Source organism: Zophobas morio, unplaced genomic scaffold, assembly GCF_036711695.1.
Source record: "Zophobas morio isolate AGI-343-1 ecotype UQ-CSIRO unplaced genomic scaffold, CSIRO_AGI_Zmor_V1 ptg000030l, whole genome shotgun sequence".
Lineage (NCBI taxonomy): Eukaryota > Metazoa > Arthropoda > Insecta > Coleoptera > Tenebrionidae > Zophobas > Zophobas morio.
The window spans coordinates 16,569,336-16,588,078 of NW_026972135.1; the positions used below are offsets into that span (position 1 = coordinate 16,569,336).

Here is an 18,743-nt window from a genome sequence, read left to right on the forward strand (position 1 = left end):
TCTCTTAAAAAAGATATTTGGGACCCCCGAGAAGGTTTGGCCTATTTTAAAAAAGGACAGTTGGGACCCCCGAAAAGGGTTCAGATTCTTAAAAAAAGACATTTGAGGCTCCCGGAAAGGTTTCACATTGTAAAAAAAAATATTTGGCGCCCCCGAGAAGGTTTTACATTTTTATAAAAGACAGTTGGGACTTCCCAGAAGATTTCACATTCTTAAAAATGACAGTTGGAACCCCCTAGAAGGTTTCACATAAAAAAAAATCATTTGGGGCCCCCGAGAAGGTTCTACATTTTTATAAAAGACAGTTGGGACTCCCGAGAAGGTTTCACATTCTTAAAAAAGACACTTGGCGCCTACGAGAAGGTTTTACATTTTAAAAAAAGACAATTGGGACCTCCGTGATGGTTTCCCAATAAAAAAAGACATTTGGGGCATCCGAGAAGGTTTTACATTTTTAAAAATGACAATTGGGACCCCCGAGAAAGTTTCAGAAGAAAAAGACATTTGGGCCGTCTAAGAAGGTTTTACATTTTTAAAAATGACAGTTGGGACCCCCAAGAAGGTTTCAGAAGAAAAAGATATTAGGGACCCCCGAGAAGGTTTCACATTATTATAAAAACATTTGGCACCCAGCACAAGGTTTTACATTTTTATCAAAGACAGTTGGGACCCTTGGCCAGGATTCGCATAAAAAAAGATATTTGGGGCCACCGAGAAGGTTTTACATTTTTAAAAATGATAGTTGGAACCCCCGAGAAGGTTTCAGAAGAAAAAGACATTTGGGGCGTCCAAGAAGGTTTTACATTTTTAAAAATGACAGTTGGGACCCCCAAGAAGGTTTCAGAAGAAAAAGATATTAGAGACCCCCGAGAAGGTTTCACATTATTATAAAACCATTTGGCACCCAGCACAAGGTTTTACATTTTTATCAAAGACAGGGACCCTTGGGCAGGATTCGCATAAAAAAGATGTTTGGGGCCACCGAGAAGGTTTTACATTTTTAAAAATGACAGTTGGAACCCCCGAGAAGGTTTCACATAAAAAATACATTTGGGGTCCCCCAGAAGGTTTTATATTTTTAAAAATGAATTTTGGACCCCTGAGAAATAATCACATAAAAAAGACACTTGGGCGTCCCGAGAAGGTTTCGCTTTCTTTAGATAAGGTCAGTTGGAACTCCCGAAAAGGGTTCACATTAAAAAAAAACATATTTGGGGCCCCCGAGAAGGTTTCACATAAAAAATACACTTGGGGTCCCCCAGAAGGTTTTATATTTTTAAAAATGAATTTTGGACCCCTGAGAAGTAATCACATAAAAAAGACACTTGGGCCTCCCGAGAAGATTTCGCTTTTTTTAAAAAAGGTCAGTCGGGACGTTTGAGGCCCCTGGGAAGGTTTCACATTCTAAAAAAACATTTGACACCCCCGAGAAGGTTTTACATTTTTATAAAAGACAGTTGGGACTTCCGAGAAGATTTCACATTCTTAAAAATGATAGTTGGGACCCCCGATAAGGTTTCACACAAAAAAATTCATTTGGGGTCTTCGAGAAGGTTCTACATTTTTGTAGAAGACAGTTGGGACTCCCGAGAAAATTTCACAATAAAAAAAGACATTTGGGGCCCCCAGAAGGTTTTACATTTTTAAAAATGAGAGTTAGGACTCCCGAGAAGGTTTCAGACGAAAAAGATATTAGGCACCCCCGCGAAGGTTTCAGACGAAAAAGATATTAGGGACCCCCGAGAAGTTTTCACATTCTTAAAAATGACATTTGGCACCCCCGAGAAGGTTTTACATTTTAAAAAAAGACAATTTGGACCTTCGAGAAGGTTTCATATTCTTAAAAAAACATATTTGGGGCCCCCGAGAAGGTTTAACAAAAAAAAACATTTGGCGCCCTCGAGAAGGTTTTACATTTTAATAAAAGATAGTTTGGACTTCCGAGAAAGTTTTGCATTCTTAAAAATTACAGTTGGGACCCCCGAGAAGGTTTCACATAAAAAAAAATCATTTGGGGCCCCCGCGAAGGTTCTAGATTTTTAAAAAGACAGTTGGAACCCTCGAGAAGGCAGATACACAATGGGAGAGAAAAAAAAACGAAAAGCCAAGTTTGGAATCGAACGCGCACCTTCCGAAATACCTTACAACGATGGGAAACTGTTATTATACCGTGCATTATGTTTTTGCAAAAATTTGAGTGGTTAGGGAAAAATGTAGGTCCGAAATATTTTGCACATTTAGATAACAAAATTTCGAGATGGCTTCATCAAGTTTTTAGAGGAGATAAACATACAAATAATTCAAAAGAAAGACCTAAATGATGATCAGAAAGTTTCATTTATTAAATTCACATTGTGGTCATAAACTGTTTGATTTTATGTGTAACTTACAAAGTAAAGTAGATAATTAAGTATAATATTTTCGGAAAAGAATGATTTCCTGTGATCATTATTTATATGAATCGTCAAAAGCCGTTCTACAGTTGATCGTGAACTGATAACACACATAGTCTAAGAACTAAACATATTCCAAGTTCCAAGTTTGAAGTTTTTAAATTTAAAATGTCGCCACTGTGGATTATACCACGTTCCAACACAAGTGTTCTGTCAAGCTTCATTCATACGAATTTTTTGCTTATAGAGCTGCATGGAAAGTTCTTTTTATCATAAAAAAGTATGAGATTGACTAAAATGTCCACATTCATATTATCTAGGAAACCATTAACAAATCTAAATCCCGAATTTTATCTGCTCCGTTCGTCACACAATATGTATATGTAATGGGTGTAATCCTTCTGAAATATAGGGAAACCACTTGGCAGAAAGTCAAGTACCAAATTTCAGTCACTGATATCTGAACAGGATGAAATAAATATTCTACATTTGTTCCAGTGCATTACCAAAGGATAATTCACCGTGATATAAAGCCAGCAAACTTATTACTAAGCGAATCCGATCGAGTCCAGATAGCCGATTTGGGCGTATGCAACGAATTCAACGGTTCTGACGCCTTTCTATCCAGCACCGCCGGAACACCAGCCTTCACGGCCCCAGAGGCTCTAGGCGACAACAAATCATCATTCAGCGGCAAAGTAATTATTCCTGACCATTACTCGAAACCACAATTAACCGGTGCATTGTTTAGGCTGCAGACATTTGGTCGATGGGTATAACACTCTACGCATTGGTGTATGGTCAAGTTCCGTTCTTTGACAACAACATAATAGGTTTATACTCAAAGATTCGTCACGAAACTGTAAAATTCCCAGACGCGCCGCTGATCCCCGAGAAACTCAAAGACTTGATCAGACAGATGCTGGTTAAGGATCCGTCGAATCGGATCACACTGCCAGAAATCAAGTTGCATCCGTGGGTGACCAAAGACGGGCAAAGTCCATTGCCCACTGAAGAAGAAAACTGCCATTTGGTCGAAGTTACTGAAGAGGAAGTAGCCAAGGTGATCACGTCGATCCCGAAGCTAGACACGCTCATCTTGATTAAACATATGCTCAAGAAGCATTCCTTCCAGGTATGTTAATGCGGGGAAATGATGCAGAAATGATGCGGAATTACCTTTTTTTTGTAGAATCCTTTTCTTCATAGAAGAGATACGCACAGATCCAGTAATGCAAGCGAAACGACTTCCACAAGACAGCACATAGGTAGATCTGGACGATCTAATTCGGCTCCTGGTTCCTATGACTGGATTTCAGATAGACAGATATCCTTAGATACACCACTGGAATCCGTTACGGAAGTAACAAACGACCAAAATGATAGTAAAATAGAGGTTGAAACAAAACGGTGATAATTATTACCTGTAAAGAGTTTACTTATTTTTTTTAATTTTAAGTACAATGTAGCTTGAGCGATTATCCTTTTTTATACTCTTTTAATATTATTTTTTTAAATAAAATGTTAATTTTATTTATTTATTATTATTTTTCTTGGTTTTATATTTATGAGATGTGTGATATATTTTTGTAAGATTGACGAAAACTGTTAACAACAAAGGGACCACATCACCACATAAAAATGGGTGAAAATCGAAGGACAGCAAAGATTTTCATATCAACTGTTGTAAAATAACTTAGCGATTTCTCTCTTCTTCCCAAATTGCCTTTTATGATGTTGAATCCTTTTTACGGTTTGCATGTGCAACAAATACCTACTAATTAAATACATATAGTATGAAGTTTAAAAGCACTATTTTATAAATTTTTGCACAATTTTCATGTACTCCGTAGTTTGTCATGTTAAGATTTTACAAAATTGTGTGTTTAAAGTTTACGAAATCTTTTGCTCAAATTGTACAATCGTGTTTCAAATTAGCAAATCAAAAAGTTTTCGTTTGTAACTACCTCAAGAAGATTTCGTCTTTCCGTTACAGAAAATGTTATTTCTAATGTTGATTGTTTTAATCGACTTGTCACAATGTAAAGCATATATTCTAATTATACAGTAACTTATATGAAGCAAGTTTAACTTATATTGTTATTACATAAAATTATACAAAATTTTAGACTAAAATTTGGTCTTGAATTTAAATGTTAGTACTGTTATACAATTTTTCTCTATTATCCCATTTGACATTTAATAAATTATTACAACTTATGAAAGTGTTTTAGTGTCCCGACGCAACCAACAACACGATTCTCCAAACCATTGAAACAAAAATTACTGTGGACGCAATGTCACTACCAACAAAACAGTTCATTCACATTTCAAAGTAAAGATTAAAAATTCGGGCCACTAATTAAAATTATTAACTCGATGCGTTCTTTGTGAACGAGCTCTTCGTAGAAGCTACGAGTAATCTTATTTTCTTATTATTGAGGGCAATTATTTCTTGACCCTTCCTAAGAAACACCGATAAGATAATGGAGCATTTATTCAGTAGTCGACTACGTACATTCGAACTTACAAAGTAAAATGAAAAATAACAACGCATCGCTTTAAAAATGGCAAAATACACCACCACCCTGATTGCAATCACAATTTGGATGACGATTTTAAGCAGTTCGCTGCAGGTGAGTACTAAACACACGCGTGAACTTCGAAAGCAACCGATGTTTTAGATTTACGTACCAGATGAAGAAATAGATCAGAAACCTGTAACGTACACTTCAGGAATAAAAACCTCGTCGTACCAAAGACCACATCAACTCAACGTAAACCACAATTACAGTAACGTATACCACCACAACTCCAACAGCTACACTCCGAGCTTCTCGGGCGACGACCGAACGTCGCAACAACGTCTTTACCCCGTTTACAACGCTCACACGTACGGCTCGCGTCCAAACGCCAAACTTACGCAAGTATACGTCTTGAACGGAAGCCGAATCGGCCAAAATTCCAACCCCACACGCCAAATCGTCATCTACAACAAACAAAAACGTACTCCGAAAGTGCAAGTGTACAGAGCATGCCCGAAAAATGCCACAGGTCAATTTGTTTATGAGTCCTCGTGCAATCAGTTCCTCAATTGCTGGAAAGGTCGAGGTTATGTGCAAAACTGCGCTCCAGGTTCACTCTTCAACCCGAAGACCTTGGAGTGTGATTTTCCCGACAAGGTGTCCTGCATTAGCGGCCCAAGAGAATCTATTCTTGAAAATGGTAGAAAATCACGAAACTTGGAACAAATCGGGTGTCCGAAAGATTTTTCGGGACTAATTCCGAACTACACTGATTGCTCGAAGTTCATAAACTGTGTGAGTGGAATTGAGAATTTCATGGATTGTCCCCCAGGGACGTTGTTCGATATTAACAAAAACATCTGCGATTTTGCACACAAAGCGACGTGTTTCAACGGGGAAAATCAGAAACTGATTGAGCGAAATATAGATGGGAAGCTCGATTTTACACCTAGTAGGGAAACGCAACGTGGTCAGGAAAGGCAACAACTGCGGTATCGACATAACGAAGTGCGGTGTCCCTATGGTGCGGAAGGACTTTACAAGCATCCAACAGATTGTTCTAGGTACCTCAATTGTGCAAACGGGGAGACTTATGTACAGAGTTGCGCCCCAGGTACTCTTTTTAATCCTGAGTTAAAAATCTGCGATTTTCCTTACAACGTGGTTTGTCGGAATGGCACGGAAGGGGGTATTAGTGTTGTTGACTATGACGCGGGGTACTACCAACGCAATAGATCGTCTGGGTACTACGGAAATTCGAATACGTATGGTCGTCATGACACTACTCCATACAGCGGAGGTTACCATGTGGGTCAACCAAGACCGTATAGTACTTCCAGTAACGGCTACGGCGGTACCCAGAAAGGTTCGGTTTATGGAAGCGGATCATCGATTTATGACGAAAATGGCCCTAGTTACGGTAGTTCTGGATACGGACAAACGCAATATAGTAAAACACCTCACACTTATGGATCAGGGTACGGTGTTTCCGGAAACCAGTATGGAAGTAGTCATACAGGATCTGGTACTTATGGGTTAGGCTCGTATGGGGATAGTTCCACTAACAGATACATAAACAACGAACAGAATAGACAATTTACTGGTTCTGGATATCCTTCCGGTTCTGGGTATATGTCAGGTTCTGGGTATACGTCCGGTTCTGGGTATTACGACAATAATTCAAATCGACGGGTGGAAGATCAGTATCAAGTTTATGGCAACTCTGGAAACCAGTATGGTAATAGTCAAGGATCCACACAACACAACTCACAACCATATGGTTCTGATACCTATAGACCGAGTCAACACGCAACTGGACAACAAACACACTACGGAAGTAGTAATTTATACACCGATACACAAAATGGGGGTACTCAACAAAGGTACAACAAAGGATCAACTAGTGGTCAGTACCCAGGATCCTACCCTAGTGCTTCCTACGACAACCAAAATCGTGACGGTTGGAGACAAGACCCATACCAAGGTAATCACCAAAACAGTGGGTTTTACATCACCAGACCTACCAACTGGAACCAAAACCAAAACAGTAGAGTCGACACTAGCCACGATCCTAACTGGAATAGCAACCAAAACACCAGAGTTGATGGCAATTACGATCAAAATTACCTAGGAGCTACAACGCTGCCCTACGATAGCTCCAATATATACTCCCAACGTCCCTTGGAGTCCGGGCAAAGGACAAATCTCGCCGGGTCATACGCTACTTACCCAAAGAGCTACAACAACAATCAAGGAAGTTATTCCAACAGTGATCGCAATTCGTACCAAGGTACCAACGACCATAATAGAGATCGAACGTTTACCAACTACAATCACGGTAATGATCTAGGGGAAGGTAGCTTGTATGGACAGTCGTCAACACAAAACCGAAGAAATGAATTCCAACAGGGTCAAAGAGGTGAAACTGGATATGGTAGATGGTACGGTCAAAACGGATACAGAGACGGCCCCACCCATCAACAAGGGCATCAAGATAGCTGGCAGTCACAACCATCAAACAACCTAGATGAAGAAGGAATCACTTCTAATTACGACCAAGTAGTGAACATAAATCAAAGGAAAACCACTCGCGTTCCTTTCAGAAACTCCTACGAACCCTTTTTCGGAACAACAAGTGTACGACCAGGCATTACAACGAGTCGGTCCAATGACTACGACGATACTTTTGTGCCAGGTCACAGTCGTAAGTATATTCGATCCACAACTCCCAAAGTTCTGGAAAAGATCTGGCCACCACCGTTTCCTTCAACGGATGTTAACGCAGATTATGTTTTTGAATACGATGATAACGAAGAAGTAACTTTGGAAGCGGAAAATACTGTTAAGAACAATCTCCAAAAAAATAATAATTGTGACAAAAGCGAGTTTGTTTGCGCCAATGAAAAATGTATCTCAAAAACGTTAGTGTGTAACGGTATTAAAGACTGTCCTAGCGGAAACGACGAACAAAGGTGCCTCGAGTATGTGTCCAGATTTTCGATAAAGAAAAACCAAAAACTTGCTATACTTGAGAAGGAAAGGTGGGATAATGTGAGTATAGCGGCGTGTGCTTTAATGTGTGTCGAAACGCAGAAATTGCGTTGTAAGTCTTTCAATTACCGAAAAATTGATAATACATGTTTCCTTACGAATACCAATGAAGGTCTAACTGGGGCTCTGATATCTTATTACCCTTTCGATTATTACGAACTTATCAGTGAGAAGATTAACTGCACTGGTATGTATATATGTAACAACAAGAAATGTATCGATAGAAAGAAGATCTGCGATGGTCACGACGATTGTGGTGACCGAATGGATGAGAAAGGGTGCAAAGCACAAGATTTTAATTACAGCATTCGGCTAACAGGATCTAGAAACAAAAATGAAGGTCTGATCGAAGTTAGTGCTTTCGGTAAAACGGGTTACGTCTGTGATGACAAATTTGGCTTGAGAGACGCACATGTTGTTTGCAAGGAGTTAGGTTTTCATTTGGGGGCTGTAGAAGTCAAAGGAAATTCTTTCTTCGCCAAAGAATTTACACCAGAAAAAACTTTCTACATGATGGACGACGTTACATGTTCTGGAAACGAAACAAAGTTGCTGGATTGTGATTTTAGTGGTTGGGGAGTGCACAACTGTTTGGCACAAGAGGTATAAGTAAAATTAAAACAAACAAGTCAATTTTAATTTTATTAAATGTACAGATCGCTGGAGTCGTTTGTAAAACACCAACCGAAAAATGCGCAAGTGACTACTGGCAGTGTGACACGGGAAGAGATTGCCTCCCTTTAGCTTTTGTCTGCGATGGGTTGCTCGATTGTCCGGATGGTTCAGACGAAGGTACTCAACACTGTGACGTATGTAATGATTTCAGGTTCAATGAAAAAATAAAAAAGTGCAATCATTGTAGGCACCTACACAAGTTAGGTTAGTAAATGGAACCAACCAGCGACAAGGGAGAGTGGAAATTCGGTATCATGGTACTTGGGGTACCATCTGTGATGACGATTTTAACGAAGATGCAGCGAAAGTTGTTTGTCAACAACTTGGTTTTAAAGGCGCTGCAGTTGTGAAAAAAGACGCTTACTTCGGTGCCGGTAGGAAATAGACAAATTTCTAGCATCGATTTGCATGTATAATTCATTTCACTACTTCCATACTTGCATTACATTTACGTTGATTTTTCTGTTTCGTTTGACCCGACCTATACAGTAGCGTAACCGTTTTTCACCTGGTTTTAATTATTCATGTTTAGGACTATTCTGTAAGAAAATAGATTAGGTCAAATGCAAAACGCCCAAAAACAACAAAAGAATAAGGTTAAATAGATCAAGCAACTAATTTCTTAACTTTGTAATCTAGGTGTTGGCCCTATTTGGCTGGATCAAGTATTTTGCGCTGGAAATGAAACAAGCATAGAAAATTGCAGCCACTGGAACTGGGCAGAACACAACTGTGACCACAACGAAGACGTCGGCGTTATTTGCAGTAACACTTACGAGTATGTCGAACGACATTCTCAGGCCCTGCCGGCGCGGATGCCACAAGACTATCCGGAAAGGTAACGAAAAAATGTTTCCTTCCAGCGAAAGAAAAGTTGCGTTTTTGAACTTGAATTGGATTTGAAATTTAAATTAATTGCCAGGTTTCAGTCGGAGAAAGTGACCCGATCGAGGTGCCTAATCAACATAATGCGTTGTTAAGTGTACCATGTTTCGTTTTGCCGGTCTAAAAAAAAATTACGGCTCTCCTAATTCGTGGTCACGAAACTTGTACATATTCACAATCTTTTTTTCTATAGTTGGTCTAGAAAGTGCTTATGCGTTCTGGTTTAGAAGGCATAATTTGCGTTTTTTTGATGGGCCGGTACGACCGTTACTTTATGGTCGCCTTCAGTGACAACAGTCTCAAAATACTTCGCACTAGTAGAAAGTAGGATACCTAATTAAATTTATTTTTTATTTTTTAATTGTAGCTAAAATAAACACAACATCATTAGGGTTATTTGGACTGCAAAGTTTGTACACAGGTTTTTCTCTCTGAGATCCTTATCAATCTTATTATTTAAAAAATGTAACCTACATTTCGATCTCTTCTAGTGGCGATTTATGCCATCTTCCAGATACCCCAAAAGTAATTAAGGTGAAAGCAATTTGCAAAGAATTTATATAAATAATAGTGGTTTATCTTTACTGTTTTTTTTTCTTCAAAAAACTTTCGCAAGACACTAAGTAAACATTCTCTCAATGAGTAAAAATATTAGTAAAATATAATAGAATGTTTTTACATAAATATATAAAAATTACAAAAGTTATTACGTCGTTTCAAACACTATAAAGTTGTATTGTAATAGGATAGCTTTTAGGGTACGAAAAAGTAGGTTCTCCGTTTACATCTATGTGTCGTGTTTAAAATGTGCAAAATAATATGTTTCGGCACCTGTCATTTATTCATTTACGTATTTTTAAATGTAATTTTTCGAAAAATATCCATAATTTTATATTTTAACTTGGAAACTACAAACTATTTTTATTTTTTGACATACACATTATAGGGGTTATCGTAAAAAAGTAAAATTTCTAACAACAAATTTTACAGTTTGTTTTAAAACCAATAAAATGACAATTTTTTAAATTTTGGCAAAATATTAGTAAAAATTTAATGATTAGAGAACAACAATTAGAATTTAATTATTCATCCTCTTCAGAAGGTTAATGACGTCAGGGCAAAAATTTACAAAATGAAATAAATGTTTATATAGGTGTCCCAGTTAAAACTCTACGTCTTATATCTTGAGAACGCTATTGTTTTTAGTTGGAAGGGAAAATCTTAATTTAGTACAATTGTGGTTTATGAATCCATCTTGATTATTTTACCCTAGACATTCAGAAAAATCAAACAACACTTTACAATTTCATTTTGAGACTGTAAAACCAAATTCTTGCACACCGTTTAAAGTCATTGCAGCCATGATTAATTGTCAATCAAAATTTATCCGTTCATCGTCTCCCAGAAAACTATTTCTAAACTTGTGGCTTATGAATCCGTGTTGAGTTTTCACCCTAGACACCCAGATATTTGAAAAAAAAATCAAATTTCTATATCAACATTTTGTATCCTCTTTGAAATGTGCAAAATATTATGACTCTAGAATTCTGGGTCATCAGAGCACTTATAGTTTTCAAAATCACTTATACAGGGTGACTCAAAAAATTAATGAATGAGGCATATTAGTTTATTAATTAAATCAAGAACGACTCACTCCATTTTCCCGAAAATTTGGAAATGCAATGCTGATATTATCTTATAAGGGTTATCTATAAAAAAATAAAATTCACAAAATTAAATCTTATAATTTTTCGAAAAATCTGGATTTATTTACCTCCATTTTTTTTTTATTTTTCTTTCATTTTCGTTTCTTCGATTTTTCGATATTATAATTTTTCTATTTTCGATTTTTCAGTTTCTCACTTTTTAATTTTTCAATTTTTTGTTTCCTCAATTTTTCAAGTTCTTGATCTTTATTTTTCATTTTTCCGACTTTCCAATTTTCATTTTTTCGATTTCATATCACAATGTTTCGTTTTAAATTTTCTTTTCATGTGTTTTAAAGTTGTGATAAGCATAACAAATTTTTAATCAAAATATATTTGCCTATCCCCTCCAAAAGCGTGATGACGTCAGTTCAAAATTTATCATTCCATTCATATTTTTTGGATTCGCTTACACAGGGTGACAAAAAAATTAATGAATGCGTGAATTTATTTTATTGATTTAATCAGGAACTACAAAACCAAATGCTTTGAAATTTTGGAGATGTTTTAAAGTTGTCATAAGCATTCAATTTTTGTTTCCTCAATTTTGCAAGTTTTCGATTGTGTATCACAATTTTTCGTTAAACATTTTCTTTATTTTTTCAATATTTCTTTTGATTTTATAATTTTTTTGGGAGCTATCTCATTTGCCAAAATTAGTCTTATCTTAGCATGTGCTAGCCCCGCCCACCCACCCTCTCTTTTCTTACAACGAATGTTATTTGCTAAAATCAGTCTTATCTTAGTAAGTACTAACAAAAAAAAATAAAAAATTGAACAGCGTCGAAAATTGAAAAATCCAAAAATTGAATAATTAAATATTGAAAACTCCTGATAATCTTTCTTCAGAACCAATAAGACTGAATTATTAAAACGGAATAGGGGTGGGTGGGAGGTACCACTTTTTACTTTCTTTTAAATCGTAGATGCTATTGCTTGTCAAACAGAATTCAATTCCGATTTTACAGTAAATAAAATAAGTCAGTGAAATAGAGAAAAGAGGTGGGCGGAGCTGAGTTGAGCTTTTTTTTTAAGAGTCTTATAGGCAAGCCCCGCCCACTGATCCCCTCATCATTCCAGTAACTACTCTTAATATTGTTCAGTCTTTCCTTGCCAAGTATTAATCCGGCCCACCCGCCCTCTCTGTTTTTAGAGAGTATGTCACTTGCCAAAATTAGTCTCATTTTAGCATGTACTAGCCCCGCCCACCCACCTTCTATTTTCTTAGAGGGAATGTCATTTGCTAAAATTAGTTTTATCTTAGCAAGTACTAACAAAATTGTGTGTTTTAAAGTTATGATAAGCATAATAAACTTTTTATCCCCTCCAAAAAATTGATGACGTCAGCTCAAAATTTTACCGAATAAATCCTATCAAAAAAGTCCAAAATATGATGCGTGATTTATCATTCCAGTCAAATTTTTTGGATTTGCTTATACAGGGCGACTCAAAAAAATTAATGAATTAATCTATTGTTATTGATCAAATTAAGAAAGAGCCACACCATTTTCTCTCTTTATAACAATAAAATAATGATAATATTGATAAGGTAAGAATTATAATAATAACATTCAGAATATTTTGTTCAATGGAGGCTTATGAATAATTTTAATCATCCCTTTTGGGGCGATAAACTCATTCAAATCAAACAAATGTCTACGTGACATTCTTCCGATGTAATGTATTCCCGTTGACAATGTGCTGTAAATAAATTGTTGACACATATGGTCTCGAGATTATGCAAAATGCAAAATTGACCAATTTCGGTCGTTCCACTAATTTATGACTTGCAGCCAGGCAGCCACCTGCACAAAGAGCTACCGCCTGAGTTTTGTTTGCAGTATCGTTTCTTATTCTTATTTTGAAATTATTGCATTTGCATTCGTATTTTTTCGATTTGCTTATACAGGGTGATGCAAAAAAATAATGACTCAATTTATTTTATTGATTAACTGTTATTATTACACTGTAGTTATACATGTGCTTTATAGCGCATTCACATTTTTCCATTGTTGGTACGATACAACACAATGCACTGGATGTAATAAACAAAACTAAAGTATGATTCATGAATGAATGCATAAAAAAGTCTCTCTAGTTAACTTTACAAGAATAATGTATACTGGGTTAATTGCTTATTGGCGGAGTGACCGTCGCGCCCAAACATATGTATAAACAATTCGTCTAAATAAAAACAAGCATCAGTGGTGGAACATGGATTAAGGTAACATTTTAACTTGAATATTGTTGACCAAAACAAATCACTGAATGATGAACAAAAATGTGGTCTTGGGTTACTTATACACAACTTCCCTCGCCGTTGAAACACAGTCGAACAAATACAAAGTTTAGCTTTGTCTAGATAATGCCAACGTTGTTGGCGAAACGCGTCGACAAATATTTTGTATGTTAAATTTACCCAATCTTCCTATCAGTGACATGACATCTTTTCATATGTTTAAGATGTGAACATTACTGGTTCAGTATAGTTATTATTTAATATTGTATGTAATATATATTTTTGTCTAGACTTTTTCTTTGCCGAACACAACGATACGCCACTGTTAAAATGCCACTTGCAAATTATCAGGAGCTAGACCAGTCATTTCCGTTTAATTGGTAACTCGCCATATCATTAGAAATTCATTAATGTATAAAAAAACAAAAACAAAAACACAAACTTAAACCAAAAAAATACAATATCGATTTTTACCAGATTTTTTTCCATACAGGTGTGGATATCGCAAAGACAACATTTTCAACCGAAACGACGACGTCCACTTTCGGGTGGTGAAAGGTTCGGTTGCCAAATCGGGTGACTACCCTTGGCAAGTATAAACATACCCCAAGAACCTACGACTAGAAATAAACAATTCGTCTTCCAGGCTGCCATCAGAGTCAAGGGCAAAACTAGCACCAGCCACTGGTGTGGCGCTGTAATAATTTCCCAAAAATTCGTTTTAACGGCAGCCCACTGTTTAATCGGCTATTCCAAAGGAGCTTATGTGATTGTAGCCGGTGATTACAACGTTGATGAGCACGAAGGCACGGAACAAGAAGCCCGAATCGAGGATTATTACCTCCACGAAAATTTCCGACAAGGTCATAAAATGAACAACGATATAGCCTTAGTTAAACTGAAGGGACGCGGCTTCCAGCTGAACGATGATGTTCAAGCGATTTGTTTGCCGGATTCAGATACGAATTACGACGCTGAATTAAATTGTACTATTTCGGGTTTCGGGTCTATAGAAAGTGGAAAATCGGGTGGGTAGTTCATGCGCGTCTTTTCCTGTGTTTTGTATAATGGATAAGTTTTAGCATTTTCTCACAATTTGAGAGCTGGATGGGTGCCTCTTCAGAAACGGGAAATCTGTGCTATGCCACACGTCTATGGTGAGGCGTTAACAGAGGGAATGATTTGTGCCGGGTCTTTGGATGAAGGAATAGACTCTTGTGACGGAGACAGTGGAGGACCTCTGGCTTGTCTCGATACAGGTATGACATGAAACGTGATACTAAATGCTACTAAACGATACTTTGCAGGAGTTTTTACTCTCTACGGGATCACATCCTGGGGCCAACACTGTGGCTACGCCAATAAACCTGGAGTTTATGTCAAAGTGGCACATTACAAAAAGTGGATCGACGATAATTTTAAAAAGTATTCTTTTGATTAAACGTGCTAAACTTTTAAATAAACATCATCACGCAATAATGTTATGTAGAAAGTAAATAACATACTTATAAGATGGTTTATTTTTAATAAATATAATTTGGTCTACTTCTTGTTTATTCTGTCTGCAGTTTTTTAAATGGGACTATTAAAACTTGTGTACACTTTAATTAATAAGGCGATGTACAAATGGTGAAAACAACGAATAAAAAAGTGCAAGTGACGCTTAACTAATGCGTACGTTTACTGTATTTTAAACAGTTGACACAATAATTTCAACCACCACAAAAAAATGAATAACAATGTGTCACGTGGGTTAACAATACTAGTTCCGTGCTGTTGAAGGAATGGAATAGTACACAATTATATTTAAAGTAATAAAGTTTTTTCTTCTGTCAAGCTAATTTTACTAAATCATCTGTTTAATTTTCTTGTACACGTGCAGAAATTATGAATACTATTCTTAGCGGTTAGAACATAACTTGATAATAATACAACTTTGTTCTGTTTTTGGAAGTAGCAAAAGATACGTATTTCCTTCAGAAAAATGGTGGCGTATTTCAAAAGTTTATAGTCGGCTTATAGTTTTAATTTCATGTATACAGGATGGTAAAAAAGGTATCCTTTACTTTTATTTTTGACTATACGTGTTATTCTACAAAAATATAACATTTTATAAAATTATTACATACATATTTATAAAACGAAACGCCCTGAAGTACATGGATTAATTTTTTATTGGGATGAAGATGTAGTAGTTAAAAATAGATGTACTGAGATGCTACTAATCGAAGGATAACTGTTTTAACTGCGAAAAATTCAACACATTGTCAAAATGAAATTCAGAATTAGATAGTTATTGACTATAACTAACTCTTTGGGAATTCACCTGACGTTCTTTCTGTACTCTAAATAATGAAAATGTAACTAAAAACAGGTGTGCGGAGATGCTAAAATGAAATTAATTAAAGGATGATTATTTCAACTTCGAGAGGCTAATCACCGCCAGAATTAATTTTTGGAATTACATATATAGTCACTGACTGTAATTCTGGAATTCTTTGGAAATACCTACAACTGAAATTCTTTCTAAATTTGAAATAATGAATATGTACTTAAAAGTAGATGCGCCGAGATGCTGTTAATCGAAGGACGACTGCTTTAATCACGAACAACTAAACATATTCTCAAAATTAATTTCGGAATCACATATTTATTCACTGTAATTTTAGAATTCTTTGGAAATACACCTAAAATTCTTTCTAAAGTCTAAATAATGAAGGTGTAGCTAAAATGAGGTATGCTGAGATGCTAAAATGAAATTAATTTAAGGATGACTTTTAATTTCGAGTCTAATCACCGCCAGAATTAATTTCAGAAATACATAGTTGCTCACTGTAATTCTGGAATTCTTTGGAAATACACCTGAAATTCTTTCTGAATTCGAAATAATGAAGACATAGTTAAAAGTAGTTGTGCTGAGATGCTATTAGTCAAAAGGTAACTGTTAAAATTTTAAGAGACTAAACACTGTTAGAATTGGTTTGGGAATTACGTAGTGGGTTAACTGGAATTTCTGGAATTCTTGGAAATACACTACAAATTGTTGAAAATTTTACACGTAGTACTGAAATATAGTAGATTTTTTCTGAACTGTGAAAATGTGATCAAAAATAGATACACCACAATGGGATTAACAGCAGGACAACAGCTTATTTTTTGGAATTACATAGTTATTAAGTGTAACTCTGTAATTTTTTGGAAATACACCTGAAATTCTTTCTGAATTCGAAATAATCAAGATGTAGTTAAAAGTAATTATGCTGAGATGCTATTATTCAAAAGATGGTTGTTTTGATTTCGAGAGACTAAACACTGTTAGAATTAATTTTAGATTTACGTAGTAGTTGCTTCACTGTAATTTCTGGAATCCTTGGAAATATATTCAAAATTCTTGAAAATTTTACACGTTGTACTGAAATATAGTAGCTCTTCTCTAAACCATGAAAATGCAGTCAAAAATAGGTACACTACAATGGAATTAACACCAGGACAACAACGATTTTTTTTTGGAATTACATAGTTCTTAAGTGTAATTCTGGAATTCTTTGGAAATACACCTGAAATTCTTTCTGAATTCGAAATAATAAAGATGTAGTTAAAAGTAGTTGTGCTAAGATACTATTAGATAAAAAATGACTATTTTAATTTCGAGAGACTTAGCACTGTTAATTAATTTTGGAATTACGTAGTTGCTTCAATGTAATTTTTGGAATTCTGGGAAATATACTAAAAATTCTTGAAAATTTTACACGTCGTATTGAAATATAGTAGATTTTTTCTGAACTATGAAAATGTAGTCAAAAATAGGTGCACTACAATGGGATTAACAGCAGGAAAACAGCGATTTTTCTTGGAATTATAAAGTCGTACTGAAATATAGTAATTTTTTTCTGAAATATGAAAATGTAGTCAAAAACAGGTGCACTACAATGAAATTAACAGCAGGACAACAGCAGTTTTTTTTTTGGAATTACATAGTTCTTATTCTTAAGTGTAATTCTGGAATTCTTTGGAAATACATCTGAAATTCTCTCTAAATTCGAAATAATGAAGATGTAGTTAAAAGTAGTTGTGCTGAGGTGCTATTATTCAAAGGATGGCTGATTTAATTTCGAGAGACTAAACAGTGTTAGAATTAATTTTGGAATTACGTAGTTGCTTCACTGTAATTTCTGGAATTCTGAGAAATACACAAAATTCCTCAAAATTTTACACGTAGTACTGCAATATACTAGATTTTTTCTGAACTATGAAAATATAGTGAAAAATAGGTGCACTACAATGAGATTAACAGCAGGACAACAGCGATTTTTTTTTTGAATTACATAGTTCTTAAGTGTAATTCTGGAATTCTTTGGAAATACATTTGAAATGCTCTCTGAATTCCAAATAATGAAGATGTAGTTAAAAGTAGTTGTGCTGAGATGCTATTATTCAAAAGGTGGCTGTTTTAATTTCGAGAGACTAAACACTGTTAGAATTAATTTTAGAATTACGAAGTTGCTTCACTGTAATTTCTGCAATTCTTAGAAATACATTCAAAATTCTTGAAAATTTTACACGTAGTACTGAAATATAGTAAATTTTTTCTGAACTATGAAAATGTAGTCAAAATTAAGTGCACTACGATGAAATAACAGCAGGACAGCAGCCATTTTTTTTTTTTTGAGTTACATAGTTCTAAAGAGTAATTCTCGAATTCGTTGGAAATACACCTCAAATTCTCTCTGAATTCGAAATAATGAAGATTTAGTTAAAACTAGTGGTGCTGAGATGATATTAGTCAAAAGATGGCTGTTTTAATTTCGAGAGACTAAACACAGTTAGAATTAATTTTGGAATTCTGGAGTTGCTTCACTATAATTTCTGGAATTCTTGGAAATACACTAAAAATTGCTGAAAATTTTACACGTTGTACTGAAATATAGTAGATTTTTTCTGAACTATGAAAATGTGATCAAAAATAGATAAACTACAATGGACTTAACAGCAGGACAACAGCTTCTTTTTTGGAATTACATAGTACTTAAGTGTAATTCTGGAATTCTTTGGAAATACATTTGAAATGCTCTCTGAATTCCAAATAATGAAGATTTAGTTAAAACTAGTGGTGCTGAGATGATATTAGTCAAAAGATGGCTGTTTTAATTTCGAGAGACTAAACACAGTTAGAATTAATTTTGGAATTCTGGAGTTGCTTCACTATAATTTCTGGAATTCTTGGAAATACACTAAAAATTGCTGAAAATTTTACACGTTGTACTGAAAT

The 18,743-nt window shown here is 35.4% G+C and overlaps 2 protein-coding genes across 4 annotated transcripts in view; both read left to right on the forward strand.

Moving 5' to 3' along the window:
• The window catches only part of LOC135138985 (calcium/calmodulin-dependent protein kinase kinase 1), an 81,065-nt gene extending 77,139 nt beyond the window's left edge, over positions 1–3,926 (forward strand). For all 3 annotated transcript variants that reach the window (XM_064069045.1, XM_064069046.1, XM_064069048.1), the window contains 3 exons: positions 2,892–3,091; positions 3,145–3,528; positions 3,586–3,926. In XM_064069045.1, the coding sequence (XP_063925115.1) occupies positions 2,892–3,091; positions 3,145–3,528; positions 3,586–3,807 (806 nt within the window). In that variant the 3' untranslated portion in view covers positions 3,808–3,926. The remainder of the gene's footprint in view (positions 1–2,891; positions 3,092–3,144; positions 3,529–3,585) is intronic.
• Positions 3,927–4,878: 952 nt separating this feature from the next.
• LOC135138984 (uncharacterized) lies at positions 4,879–15,019 on the forward strand. Its single transcript, XM_064069044.1, has 9 exons — positions 4,879–5,029; positions 5,078–8,572; positions 8,626–8,778; positions 8,832–9,018; positions 9,284–9,482; positions 13,968–14,067; positions 14,121–14,502; positions 14,557–14,733; positions 14,782–15,019. The coding sequence occupies exons 1-9, from the start codon at positions 4,961–4,963 to the stop codon at positions 14,913–14,915; spliced, it is 4,896 nt and encodes a 1,631-aa protein (XP_063925114.1). The 5' UTR covers positions 4,879–4,960; the 3' UTR covers positions 14,916–15,019.
• The last annotated feature ends 3,724 nt before the right edge of the window (positions 15,020–18,743 follow it).